Source organism: Clytia hemisphaerica, unplaced genomic scaffold, assembly GCF_902728285.1.
Source record: "Clytia hemisphaerica strain Z4C2 unplaced genomic scaffold, Clytia hemisphaerica genome assembly, whole genome shotgun sequence".
Classification (NCBI taxonomy): Eukaryota; Metazoa; Cnidaria; class Hydrozoa; order Leptothecata; family Clytiidae; genus Clytia; species Clytia hemisphaerica.
In genome coordinates, this window is record NW_027103417.1 from 1,555,321 (window position 1) to 1,570,444 (window position 15,124).

The 15,124-nt window shown below is 33.3% G+C and overlaps 1 protein-coding gene across 1 annotated transcript in view; it reads left to right on the forward strand.

Moving 5' to 3' along the window:
• LOC136797737 (attractin-like) overlaps positions 1 to 15,124 on the forward strand; it is a gene marked incomplete in the record, with an annotated part of 35,256 nt that overhangs the window by 11,477 nt on the left and 8,655 nt on the right. The window contains 18 exon segments of the mRNA XM_067054326.1: positions 391 to 501; positions 721 to 840; positions 2,114 to 2,286; positions 2,629 to 2,761; positions 3,525 to 3,621; positions 3,949 to 4,189; positions 5,121 to 5,295; positions 5,554 to 5,702; positions 6,323 to 6,404; positions 7,418 to 7,485; positions 7,945 to 8,088; positions 8,801 to 8,913; positions 9,506 to 9,629; positions 12,422 to 12,607; positions 12,803 to 12,958; positions 13,466 to 13,540; positions 13,927 to 13,995; positions 14,356 to 14,446. Of these exon segments, the coding sequence (XP_066910427.1) occupies positions 391 to 501; positions 721 to 840; positions 2,114 to 2,286; positions 2,629 to 2,761; positions 3,525 to 3,621; positions 3,949 to 4,189; positions 5,121 to 5,295; positions 5,554 to 5,702; positions 6,323 to 6,404; positions 7,418 to 7,485; positions 7,945 to 8,088; positions 8,801 to 8,913; positions 9,506 to 9,629; positions 12,422 to 12,607; positions 12,803 to 12,958; positions 13,466 to 13,540; positions 13,927 to 13,995; positions 14,356 to 14,446 (2,307 nt within the window).

A 15,124-nucleotide genomic window follows, 5' to 3' on the forward strand; every position in this document is an offset into this window, starting at 1 on the left:
AAATGATTAGTTGAAAAAAGTATTTAGAATCTTCAAGCAAATAAAACTGTTATTTTATTATTCTTTAGCAAAGAAAATGCATAGTACATTGATAAAACTGTATAGTGGAATCTTAAAAGATTTTTTGCCTTTCTGCGTGCTTCATAAAAGTGCGATACACTTTTAAATCATTCATTCGATCCCTGTATTGCTCCCCAGGTTTGTACAAGGCAATATAAGAATGTTAATTTTAAACTCTAATGCAATTCAAAATAACTCTAATTTTCATTGATATAACTATATCTACACCAGTCTACACAACAGATTTTTATATAAATTAGAGGCATCTGTACAAAAAAGTTTTCAGCTTAGATAGTTAAAAAATCATTTGTAAAATTTTTTTGTTTTTAGCTACCTACCAATTGAGTTGGTGGTCACAAATTTCCATACTGAATGCAACTGGGATTATCTTTATGTGTTTGATGGAAAGTCCATCTATGATCCATTGTTAGCTGCTTTAAAGTAAGTATTGTTGTCAATATTTCAAGTTTTAGTTCAAAAGCAACAGTATGTACAAAATTATATTTATGAATCAAAGTAAAAAAAGCTATGACAATCAATGTGATTTGGAGCAAAATTAATTTCCAGAAGTATGGATAGCTGAAGCTATCTGAAAGTTTGATATTTTATACCTGTTAATCTCTACCCTTTTGCATGCTAAACAATATTTTGCAATTTCAGCGGGAAGCTTGTTACAAATACAAATAACACCAGAACAATCATCGCACATTCTGGTTCAGCGTTTCTTTACTTTTATACTGATCGCTGTACGAGTGAGGATGGCTTCAACGTCACATACAGGTATAGAATTTTATGAGAATTCCTAAAAACTTATTGCTTACATAGAAATTCAAATTCTAGGCCAAAAATTAACAAAATTGGACATGACTCTGTACAGGGGGGGGGTCGGTAGTAAAATCTCAGACATAATGACGTTTACTACGGTGGTGGTGTGACAAAAAATGGGAAAAGATTTTTACTACCAAGGGTAGTAAAATACCAAAATAGGTGGTATCTATGTGTGAATTTTTGAAAATTTTTTACTACCTGGGTAGTAAAAACTGGTAAAATTAGCAAATTATAGCTATTTTTTGTATTCTTTACGATTTTTTTGATAACTTTTCTGAAAAAATCTGAAAATTTTTAAAATTAAAAAAAATTGCTGCAAACAAAAAAATTATCAAAATTTTTTGTCAATATAGAAGACTTTAATTCTAAAGGACAAAACATTAATTTTTGCACTAAGTGAAAAATGTGTCACAGAAATAATGATTTTTTAGCTTTTTTTATAAAATCGGTCCGAAAAGCAACCAAAAATAGGTGGTCTCTATGTCAAATTGTCCCAAAAACTTTTACTACCAGGGTAGTAAAATACCTCTTCCAAGAATCTGGGTGGTGGTATGTAAAAATTCGTAAAAATCCTTATACTACTCATATATGTCTGAGATTTTACTACCGACCCCCCCCTGCTCTGTACTGCCATAAATGAGAAAAACTTACGAAATATATAAAAATGAAACATAACACATTTTTGCTTTCTGAAAGATATTTCTATGCTTTGCTCGTATAGAAAACAGTAATGTGTTATGTTTCACTTAAATTTGGTTACACATCTTATAGCTCTTTACGTTTTATAAAGTTTATAAAATACTTATGAACTGGTTCTAATAATCAATTATCCGAGGTAGAAAAGTTAACGTAGACTTAATAAAATATTTTGCCTTGTCATTGACTACCAATTTGATTGGTAAAAAACAGTAAAAAATGTCTATGTTTAAAACATTAACTGACAGAAAGATTCAATTTCTTTGGAGTTTGCTGCTTCAAAAGTTTTCAGAGTTTTTTTTCACAAAAAAGTCTGTAATAATTTAGCATAAGATGGGAACAATTTTGGAATGATAACGTTGTTGGTGAAAGGTGCTGAATATGTTCCCTTTTTACCACTTATGAGGAAATCAGAAAAACTTATTTACATATATGATTTTATAAAAGGAATTAAAACAAAAAGATTTTGTGGTTTCAAATAAAAAGCTCTTCAGTTCATAATTTCATACATATTTGTATTCCAATCTAGGGTGAGTACATGTAAGAGTGAGCAGTGCAACAATCATGGTGTTTGCAATGAAAATGGAAAGTGCTTATGTGAGAATGGCTGGTTAAGCCAGAACTGCACTTTGAATATGTGCCACAATGTTAAATATGATATAAACTCAGGGAAAAAGCTTTGTCAACATTCTTCGGGTCAAGGTAAGTGTTTAATTTCATCTAACTTGATTGAACTAATTATGATTAGAAATGTTTTCTTGACAAGTGAAACCCCTTCATGGACATTACATTATTCCATAATTGTTTGTTCTTTTCGTTATTTCAATAATTTATTAAATCTTTGAGCATTTCAAATATTTATTCAATTGACTTGAAATGTTTGCAAGTGTGCACCAAATATGAATTGGCATCTTTAATGCAAATTTTGACCTGGAGCCCTGCTCCCAAGTTGCTTCCCCTATTTAAAAAATAGGAAGATGCTTGAAGGGTTAAAAAGAACTTAATGTTCTCTGATTATTGGTTCATCTCACTACCTTTTTACAGGAGAAAATATTCTTGAGCGGGCATCACATGCCATTACAATAACGCAGTCCACCAAAATGTGGGTTGTCAGTGGGATAACATCAATCAATAATGCTTCATCGAATCATCGTGAAAATCTCAACCGTGCTCTGTTGTAAGATGATTTTTAAATTTATTTTCCTATCATTCTAGTATACCTTATTACATGAATATTACTAGTCATTTTATTAACACAAATTGAAAAATTTTGTGTTAATTAAAACCCCCTTAATTAAAACCAGCCGTGGTGTCCTTGAAAAAGCAAATAAAATTTGTGTTAATTTTTTGCGTATTAATTTCAAGGCCGTTGAATACTTGCCTAGTAGTATTTGTGTAATAAAGTAGTTGAAGTGTGGCACGTAACTAGAGGACAGTTTTAATAGTTTTAATATTTTAAAACTTTGGAGTGAAATAATTTTCCAATTGTAAGAATATCCAACCTATATTGTATTTTTTGTTCATATCACAGTGATCTTTTGAAACATGAATTCATTCTTTCTTTTTTTCTTTTGAAATTGTTTAACTTAAGAATAAACATTAACTCTATAAAGCTACTAGGATTTTTAAAGAAGAAGTGAACAAGTTTCGATTTGAATTTATTTTGATTTACGCAAATTTAGCTAATATGTCCAAATTAAGCTTCAACCTTATCTAATTCATTTCATATCTTGCCAAAGTCGTATAATTCTAAACCAGACCTGCAACAGAAAAACTAGATTTATTACAAGCCTCATACCTTAAAAACCTCTTTGACTTTGTATCCTACTTTGTATCTAAGTTTTAAATTCCTACCAAAATTTAAAATGGTATATAAATAATTCTACAAAAATCTTCTACATTATAACAAATTATTTTATTTATTTTTACTTCTACCACAGATATGACTTTGAAAAGAGCAGTTGGTCACCCGTGAAAACATATTCTTCCTACTCAAGTGAGGAAATGAGATATGGACATACATTAGTTGAATATGGAGTAAGTTTTTATAAGTTACAGTAAATTCTCACTTATTCGAACTCCATTATTCTCTCTGTAATTCAAACAAATAAGACTCCCCCATTTGACTTCGAATTAGCAAGAGTTAACCGTATAATATTTAGAAGGGATTTCTTCAAATTTTAGCTTTGTTTTATAAAAAATGATAATTATTAGCACAATTATAATGTAGCAGAACGGTACTTGCCAACCAATTGCATTCAAGTGAAGTTGAGATTTACCTAAAACTGTTATTGTAAAACCCCATTTTAAAACTGGAAAATTTCAGTCAGAAGATTTTTATTTTGGCTTTCTTTGTTTTTTTAGGGCTCACTTTTCCTATTTGGTGGTACGGTCTACAAAAATGAAGATTTTGCACATCCTTCTATTTCAAACGACCTGTTAGAATACAAAACAAATACTAACAGTTGGGAATCCCACACTAGTGATGCGATACCAGTGACAGGCCATGCCTCAGTTGTTATTCAAGGCCATATTTATTCTTTCTTTGGATACAACGAAAAATATATATTGTTCAACAGAGTACAGAAGTTGAACCTAAGTCAAAGTAAGTTTTTTTTCTAAATATTTGATTATAATGAAAACGTATGGTGTTGTTTTTGACTAATTTGAATGAATAAACCAAAAGACAAATGGCAACATTGAATTTTATTGAGAGATTCCATGGCTGGAACCCCCCCCCCTGGCCTGAGGGGGGGGGGCTAAAAGGTCGAGCAGCGATTGGTACCTGATTTTAGCCTGGGGCTGGGGGGACTAACTATGTTAGGGGTCACCTAAATTTTTTCATGACGGACCTGGGGGCTACATTCTATGTTTGGTGATTGAATTATAAGCAGCCTACCAGACCAAAGGTTGGCACTTTCTCATCTTATATTTTAATCTAAGCAATGCTCAATAACTGACAATTTGGTATCTAATATATTATCTGCAGTGCCGTAGCATGGGGGGCAAGGGGGGCTATAACCCCAATAATCTTTTCAAAAATGGTTATTTTGCAAAGTTTTTTTTCTTTTTAAATTTGTCATAATTGTCTTATAAGTGCATGCTTTGAGTGCATTTTCAAGCAATCTAGAGCTCAAATTTTCAAAATTCTCCCCGGGCCAAACCATGGTTGGCCCTCGTGGTGTCACTAAACTTCAGCCCCCCTAATATGAAAATGCTTTCTGCGGCACTGATCTGTAACAATTCTTTAATCATGTTGCATTTACTTAGATAAAAAATCTGTCGGGCAAGGGATCTGCACCCTGACTTACAAAACCTTGATAATCTGGCAGCAACCTTCAGTACTTAGCTTATCTCTAATTTCTTAGGGCATTTATTCTGTATTTAGCAATAAGCTAAACTAACTGTTGTATTTGTTTGATAGTTTGAGAAGGATTTTTTTACAGTTCATAAAAAATTGTATGTATTGCCTATAATATGATAACAATAACAAAAACTATATCTGAATCAATTAACTCGATTTCATTTTTCCTTAGATAAAAAGACATGGACAATAGTGGACACGAAAGGTGCTTTAATCAAGGGTCGATCAGGACACACAGCAACTTACGATTCTGTTTCTAACACTGTTTTCATTTTTGGTGGTTATGCTTCAAGTGCTATCACTGAGGATAATGAACTTCTATTATTTAATGTCGCTGAAGAATCATGGTAAGACTCACAAAAAAATAAACCATCCATCAATTGCACATTATTGTTAAATTTCAGTTGTAGCAGATCTCAAAATCAATATGCCTGGATTTTAAGCTTCTATTTCAAGCTATTAAAAAGAATTAAAGAATTTAAAAATATAAATATACGTAAATCTCTTATGTTTTTGTAACATTGTAAGTTCACTATTGAAAGAAGCAATACTACACTTTAGTATGATTTTAAAAGTAATTTATTCTGAATAATTTCCACTTCCAGGTCTATTGGTGCTTCAGCTCCAAGTTCTCGAGTTCTTCATGCAGCTGGAATTGTTGGCAACAATTTCGTCATTTTCGGTGGAAACTCAAATGTCAGAAGTCATCGTGTCTCCTCATGCTTCAATAACGATTTACTTGTTTATTCTATTGGTAATAACACAATTAAAGCTTAGTTTTCTCTTAAAAAGCATAACATATTCAACTTTTGACTTGTTTGAACTTTCTAATCTTTATTGAGAGATTTTATATAGCTATATTTGGTATTGCTTTAGAGGCCTGGGCATAGTGTCCTCCTGGGGTGGTTCCCCCCACTAAAAATCCAATTTTTTCTCCATTCCCCCCTCTTTTCTCTCCCCCACCATATTTCAAAATTTTTCGGTTCCCCCCTCTTTTTTGAATTTCCCCAGCTATTTGAAGATTTTGCGGTTCCCCCATATGGTTAACATAAAAATGCCTTAAATCAAATTTGAAATTTTGGGAAAGCTTGAAAATATAGCCTTGAAAGTGCTGGGAAAATGAAATTGTATTGAAAAGTTAGTGAAGTTCCCCCAGTCAAAATTTCCTAAATTTATGGTTTTCCCCCCCCCCCCCCCTCTTTATTTCCCCCCAGTAAATTTCAAATTTTTCATTTTCCCCCATACTTTAAAAATAGGGCCAACATCAGAATCCCCCCCTTTATAAAGGGGGGGAGGACACTATGCTGGGTTATGTTATTTTGATGAACATGTAGTGAGATTTATGTATTTTTTTCCTGTTATTACTTTTCTTAGATTGCAATAAATGGATTCAAAAGAGCTTCCCCTTATTGGACGAGGAGAAACGTTATGGCCACTCAGCTGTGATAGTGAACAAGTCAGTTAATGCCAAGCTATGTTTTCACTATCTATTTGTGTTTTTTAAAACGTTTGATAGCACTATTCTATCCGGGTATACTTGGTCTTTTGTGGTTGACGTTTACAAATAATTTGAGAGAGTTGTTCCACATAAATTTCGTCATATAGTGCTTCATTTGTGCAAATCCAATGATATATACTTTTTGACATTACCGATCTAGGCTGATCTACGATTTATCATGAACATATAAACGACTGGACATCCATCTCCTTTGTCTTTTTGTAGAAAAGGCTGCTAGCTTCGTTGCCGCCTCGTTAAAAGCATAAAATGAAACAATAGATTTTGATGATATACCACTTGGGAGTACCTTGCTAACAACGTCAAAACTTCGACAAAAGTCTCTGTTGTTCTACTCTTCTCAAGTCTTTTATCTATATCATAACAAAGATAACAGAGGCAAAATCATCGTCAGCTTGTCAAAACTCCGACTAATATTTCTAAATTTTGACTTAAAAGTGTCTAATAATTTTAGAGAATGTCGCATTCTAATTTCGATATTCTTATGACGCAGGCTCTAAACTTTGGCAAGCTATTTTTTTCAAGTCATAAAAAAAATTATTGGAGTGACAAAAGGGATTCAAAAGTATACACGCAGTTGAAATTCTGCATTTTAGAGTTGAAAATGTTGATAAAATATATTACAAACTTGTGAAAAAATTCGAAAATAATTTTTTTTTACATTAGGAGTAATGTTCAACCTCTATCAATTCTTTTACCTAAATAATTCAAAGAAATAAAATTATGACGGAATATTGTCGGATTTTTCATACCAATTTTGAAATACAGGCGGCAACGAAGCTCGCTTCAAAGAAACAATAAAAGATAGATGTCCAGTCGTTTATATGTTCATGGATTTATTCAATTCAGTTGGTCTATTTTCAGTACAGTATAAAGCCCCTAAAAAGCTTCTTAATTAGTATTATTATAATTGCATGTTCTAAATTTTCAATAATCTATAAATCTGTTTTCAGCTCGATTCATGTATTTGGTGGTTTCAACGGTCAATTTTTGAATGATGTGTTTGAGATTGCTATCGGAGGTATTACCTTTATGTAAAACTCTTTGATTCGATTTTCAAGGGATAAAAATATTCTCTTCGAATTTGAGAAAGGTTCGAAATTAAAGATGGTTATTTTGTGATGAACTCCAAGCTCGGATGACCAATATTTTCGAATTACAGAAAGTTTCGGATGAGGAAAATTAAATAAGAGAGTTATAAAGATGACTGGATTCACAACTACTTTAAAATAAATGAAGATTTCTAATTGCCAGTATCGATTTAATTGAAATTTTAAAAACAATCAAGCGATAAATTGCGGTGTTATCACCATTTTCAAGGCTATAAAAAACAAGGATGAAAAATGGCAATAGTAATGAAATAAAAATCAAATTATAACAGTAATTTAGTTTTATTTTCTAATTAGTTGCTTTTGGGTGTAGAAAAAATATCCCACAAAATTGAATGTTACATTTTCATTACTAATTATTCTCTTTGTAGATGATTGTGGTGGTTATTTACTGAAAGGTGAATGTTTGAAGGCTGACCCACTGTCAGGTTGTGTATGGCACATCCAGTCAAAGAAATGTATTCGTTTCCAACAAAACATACCGACCAGTGCTATCGAGAAGCCAGAATGTGAAGGTTTGTTTATTTATTTAATATTTATTTAAAAAATCAGACTAGAAAGTCCCGAATTCTCCAGGGATATGATTTTATAAATGAACTTGCTATTGTCATAATAGAAAGATACTCCGACAGCTTATTTACATGAGAGTAGCCAACTTTTCTTCGTGTCCGGGTCGATCTGAAAAACGTGTGCTTGTGTGGTGTACAAAGGCTTCTACGGTTGTTCTCTATGGTCAGGTATAAAAAAACAAAACAGTTTTTTTCACGCCATTCTCTTCTGTGCTTAATTGCCCCTACAATTTGCGATTTTCGGGAGAAAAATCACCCCTATGCATTTTAAAATGGCTCTCCCAATTTATGAAATTTTCCTGAAAAAGTGCCAAAACCTTCATTTTCCTAGGGGTCCTTTGGAAAATCAGCCTAAAATCACTTAATATCGACGCTCATTTTCAGAATTTTCTCCCAGGTTACAAACCCCTCTTCTTATTAAACCCCCCCCCTACAATAAGCACAGCACAGAAGAGTACAGTCTGTTATCAGGTGTATGGTTTGTTTTTCTTTTAACTTGACTTAGATTTTGAAATTCTCAAATCAAATTTACATTGACTGGATGGGAGATTCCCTTAAATGAATATGTTTCACGGCACAACTTAATTTTTGTCCGCTTTTTCTGGGACACACTGTATACCACCAGTAGCAGTACTAACTTTTACTATTTTAATTCTAGGTGCATCAATCAATTGCAACCTGTACAATACGTGTACAAGATGTTTAGGATATACCCAGTGCGATTGGCTAAAAGATGAATGTTTTGAAAGGAACCCGATTTCACCGTATAAGGTATGAAGAACTTATTGAATTACTTCTTGCCATGCTGTTCAAAATTTTATGGATGGATTTCCGTTTCGAATGATAAAAAGAGGCTTTAACGTTTCAAAATTCTGAGAAATTTGAAAAATGTGGCTAATTTGTGAAAAATTCAAGTTCTGACGTAACAAGCTTTAGTTTAACCAAAAAACAGCAAAGTCGTGCAAAAAATGTTTTTCTAATTTCAAGAAAAGGAATTGTGGTACAAAACCATTTAATTGCGCAAAATCTGGTGTCTGATATAAATTTCTCGTGGTGAAACCACAATATTAACGAGTTTATGCATTTGCACTTTTGAGGACGGCTGAACGACTGAAGCGTAGTCTCGACGCGCAAAATGAAGGACGCAAAAAGTGCTGATTTACCGTCGTCCTCAGTTGATCAGGATCTAGACAAATCAGAAGTTAACTGTCTTCGTTGCAGAAAGACTTGCATGCATAAACTCGCTAATGTCAAGGTTTGAACCAAGTGACATCAACCCACTACAACGCCACCTTTGTCCATTATGGAAAGAGAGAGAAATATTTATATTGTAAATCAAATGTTATCATTTTTGTGCTTTTAGGATCCTACCACCTGTCCATTATATGAGACAGCAGTTTGCAGTACATTCAGTAACTGTTATTCGTGTCACCAACAAGATAATTGCACGTGGACTGGCAATAGTTGTTCTAACGGAAGCACAAAAGGTCAGTATTTTTTTTGTTAAAAATTCTTGTTCTAGTTTTGTGTAAAATCACTACTATAATTAAATGACATAAGTTCGTTCTTTCGTCTCGGATTTAGTTATTAGCGAGGTTAAGCAAGAAGCTATCTATTACGTACGGAATCTATTACGTGAGTTTTTCGCGGGCTAGCGCCCAAATCTCGAGGCTAGCTCTGTCCCGTGAAATTTGACCTGTACGTCATAGTTTGAGGAGTGGATCTATTGCGCGAAATTCTCCAATCTCACGTAATAGATATCGATTAGGATATAAGCATGATCCAGGGAAATTTACCTTACGGAGATTGGGCTGAATCGTTTAGGATCAAAAATCACCCGAAAAAAGTGTAAACAGAAAAGAAACTTTGGTAGATTTTTTTTTGACTTCTGACAAGTTTGAGCTGACAGAAGAAAGTTTTTGAATCTCATCTGTGGAAACTATGATGCATACAAACAAAGTGAAAGAATTTATTGCTCAAAAGAAGGTCAAGATGTAAGTGTAATTAAATAACCTTTGCTGACTTTTTTATCAAACCAAAACAAACAGAAAGTTTCTTTCTGGTTCTGTTGTCTGTTTGTTTTTCTTCTGTTTTTTATCTTGCTTTTATATGCTCTCAAAGTCCAAATACATCCAAAGTAACCTTTACAATGAACAGCATGTAACCATATTTCTTTTTCATGTTTTTTAGTGTTTCTGTGGTGCCACCATCAAGTGCGAAGAAGCCAAAGTTATAATGTCACCCACCCAAAAGCAACAAACACTAAAAGGACTGCTCTGCCAAGCTCAAATAAATTTATCCTTCCACCCGAAGCATAACAGACGAAATCTTTATTTATTGTTCCAATTTCAACTGCTACTAGATGCTAGCAACGAGATTCAATTTCTGCTCTCCATCATGCATCAACTATATATTCTACGTACTAATCAGCCTGAGTAAGAACCTGATGTCACACAACCGCTGAACTTCAAACCGTTCTAGAAAATTATATAAAGCTCTATCTTCTGGACAACCGCTACTGCTTTAAGTTCTCAATCCTTTACTGAAAAATGTTTATTGACTGGTCATCCTTCAACTTCTTCGACATTATGTTATAACGTTCCAGAAAGTTTGGTTGATTCTAAAGAGACATCTCCCTTCTTAAAAAGGTGATATTGATACCTTGGAATGTAAAGAAGCAGAAGAAGGAACACCTGCCAGATATGAAACTGGAGACCTGGTTTGCACACTTTTTTATAAGAGTGTTTTTATTGGTAATGCTAATGGTGAAGCATTCATATAGAAATGCAGCTAAATAGGATGACAGACTGTACACTATGTTCTTACAGATTATTGTTTTGTTTATAAATAAAGCAGTAATTTTTGATTGGTACCTATGTAAACTAGGAATGAAATTATGAAATTATATATTTTTATTGCAATGTTAAGAACTCATTGAAATGATAAGTCATAGACATATTTTTTGTTTATAAAAATGTTAAATAAAAATAGTAAAAGTAATACAGAGAAAACTCTGACTATGCTTGTCTAGTTTTAATTTTTGTGAAAACATTTGTCTTGGGAGAAAACTTAGTAGATTAAGATTGAAAGTAAGGGGATTTTATAGACCGAACCACCAACAAGAAAGCTGGAAAAGAAAGAAAGAAAAATAAAATTTTATAAGTTAGGGCCGAAAGTGAGATACGGAAAAATAAACATTACGTCATACGTCATAGATCGCCTTTTTGCTTAACCACATTTTTTTCTATGCCGTGAAGCTTTAGGAATCAGGCTAAAACGCCTCGGATCCAGTCTAAAAACTCACGTAATAGATTCCGTACGTAATAGATAGCTTCTTGCTTAACCTCGCTATTTTGAATAGAGTGGAGTCTCTTTAATTCGAACCTCTATAATTTGAATGATTCCTCAATTCGAACAAGTTTTATGGTCACTTCAGTTAACAATGTATAATAAACCTTACTACTGCTTACTACATAACCCGAAACTTCCATAAATCGAACAAATTTGTGTTCCTCGTTGCGTGTTCGAGTTATAGAGAATCTACTGTACAAGCTTTCTGTCACAAAATAGAACCAACAAGAATCAATAAAATTGACTGTTTTAATGACGTTTATAGTTTACAGTAAACAACTTAAAATAGAAATCACAGCATTTCTAATCCTTTCTTGTATGTAGAGTGATTTTGAATCAAACTCAAAATTTGTTTACGACTGTTTATGATCTGTATAAAAACCCTGGAAGCAGTTTATCAATTTCAAAAATCTTTGATCGGAGTTTCATCGGGTTGGCCTAATAATACCATTACTCGATGTGGGTGTGAAACCACTGAGAGTGTTAGATGTACATTCCCTTGAATACTTGTAATGTAGCGCCGTTCGACGTTATAAAAAGTTTTAACATTGCAATGTTCACCTTGCACTGGCTTTTTGTGGTTACCTCTTTGAAAAGATCCGATCTACGATGGTGATGGCGGGTATAGCTCGTCCAGGGTTTAGTATTGTTTGTGATTGATGTTGCAGTGTGTTCAATGAGACCAGAGCCAAGTAAAATATTAAAAGATATCTTTCATCACAAAATGGTGAATTTCTCCATATTGCGAAAACGAAAGATAACATCAACATAAATTCAAGATTGCTCGACAAAGCAGGTTACCACAAGGAGCAAGTAAAGTTGTCTAGGGTTTATAAAGGTCAGTGGTTAGCACACCCGCTAGAAATGCTGGGCTCATAGTCCCAGTCTCGTTTCCATAGTCTAATGTTAGATTATTCTTTGTCAACAGGCCTATGTTTTTCCAACTCGAATGCAACATCTTGCAGTGAATTCAATGGTTGTTCAACATGCGTGGAAAGTGAAAATTGTTTATGGTGTGAATCCACACAGACGTGCTTACCTAGCAATATGTATGTTGCCAACTTCCCGTACGGCCAGTGTATGGAATACATCCAGGATAAGGCATCTTGCTCAGGTAAAATTCTTCATTTCTGATTTATGAAGAAAAAAAATCCAGGGAAGAAATATTTGTTGAACATTGGTCAATTTCGAGATACAGTTTTTTGAAACCTTGTCAATATTTCGCGAGAATTTTGGACTTTTTATAACTGATTTCTGCTAACAAAGGTAAACATTCTCAATCTTCTCAATTTTTTTTTCAATTTCTCAGTTGCAAAATGTGAGCAGCAATACAGTTGCCGAAACTGTTTACAACTGCCACAGTGTGGATGGTGTGAATCGACCAACAAATGCACCACAGGTGGAGATGAAGGACCTATTAATGGACAGTGTCCGAAAAACGATTGGATGTTCACAAAGTGTCCAAGTATGTTTGTCCTTTTGAAGAAATTCTTTAAGCCTTTCTACTTTACGGCTACTTACTAAATGTTTACTTTATTCAGAACTTAAGGAGGCACGTCAATACCGTAAATTGGTCTAATGTCGTCAGCTCTTTTCTAATTCCGAAACCCGTCTATAGAGATAGGAATATTGGGAAGGTCGGAATTTTTCCTCACTGACCGCTAAGCAAAGAAGTTTCGTTTCCATCAGCGATTCCGATCTTCTTGTTTTTTAATATCGATGATGTCGACATCAGACAAACTTATGGTAGAAATGTTTTGCTCACGATCTTCCACAGAATTCGATCTATAAACCTTAAATGAAATCACCAGTTACAATGTATAGACATTTCAAGTGTGTTTCCAGACCTCTTGACCCTAGAAGAAGCACCTTCAATACTATGCCTCGGAGTATCTTGAACATTTCTCATTCTCTTAATGAAACATTCTAAAATGTCGTTCAAATAATCCATTATGTAACTTCTTCTTTTTAGAATGTGATTGCAATGGTCACAGTAAATGCGACAATATTACTGGCGAATGTCTTCAATGTAACGAAAATGTCATCGGTAAGGCCGAATGTTTTCTTTTCTTGTTTGATTAAAGAAAACGAGTTAAGTTACTTTCATACTCAAACTTTCATGTCTTACAGGATCATCAAATTTTTATCAAATTTCAAAATTTGTTTTCGATGTCTATCTACTTACCTACCTTTTCTCATCAAAGAGAAGGGTTATGTAGGGTAAATTGAGAAATCTAGGGAAAAGAGAAGCGCCCTGACTTACCTACGGTTTGACAGCTATGAGCTAAGGAAAGGGAGACTTGACTTCGATCTATCGATCATAACCGTTTCTTCGATACTAAAATAACTTTGTTGATGAGATAGTTGTCAATTTTGCTTGTTAAAATTGTCTCTTGTTTTTTGTTTCACGTGACTTCTTTGTGTTCTTTTTAGGGGATCACTGTAATGAATGTGCACATGGTTACTATGGAAACCCAGCAAATAATGGCTCTTGTTCTAATAGTAAGTAAAGTGATACTATCGCCACGTCATTACGTTAATGAAGAAAAGTCTAAGACACACTCACTTTCTACCTGTATATACTCAAAATAAAAGTTTTAACCTCCTCAGTAATGAGTTATGACCTTTATGGTGTCAATAGTTGTGCTTATAATTAGCAAAAGTAACATCTATCCAGGTCTTATATTTTAATGATAAAAGTAGAACATAGGAATTTGATTTTATTCATTCATGACGTTTCGGCGTCTTCTTAACACCATGATCACAAGTACCTGCAAGTACAGTAATGAAAACTCAAAATCAAATTTCAATTTACTATAACATCATTTACCAAAACTTTCCACCTTCACCTTTTTTGTTCAGAATGTGAATGCAATGGTCATCTGTTGAGTTGCGATGTTAATGGAGAATGTGTTTGTAGTTCACAAGGTGTCACCGGTTCTCACTGTGACAAGTAAGTCCATTTCTTCCCTTATTGCCTTTTTCTCCACTTAAAAAACTCTTAAAGCTTTTATTTTTACAAAAATGTTTCCGTTTCATATTAGACACATGTTTTATATCAGGACAGTGTCTGCCTATTGTTTGTGCTAATTTAAGCGAAAAAATGTTTTTCTTATCCTCTTTCTGAGCAATCTTGCTCCACATTGAAAATCAAAATTGATGAGTAAGCAATTATCACTCATATATTTAAAAACAAACGTTTTGCTACTTTTATTATACCCCTTGTTTTTTTTTTGTTTTTTTTTTAATAACAATTTTATAAGAACAATGAAGAACAATAAGAACAATTTAAGAACAATGCTGAGCCTGGAATGATTGAATTTCAGGCAAATAATGGGACAAAGAAGTAAAGCCTCAATGCCTCAAAATCGCCCGGAAGATAAGAACTGGATAAGAACAACTTTAGGTTCAAAGTGTCAAAATAATAAGAACAGCCAAGGCCCAGTCACATTCACTAAGACTAAGATTGATATCGCATTTAAAGTTCAATCGAGTTCAGAGTTAAGGTTATGAATTAAAAATACAAAGATTATACATTACTTATCTGTAAAGTTGCTTAAGATAATAGTATTTCAACTCTTTCTTGCTCTTTATGAACTTTGATATTGTTGAAAGTTGTTGTCTTTTTATT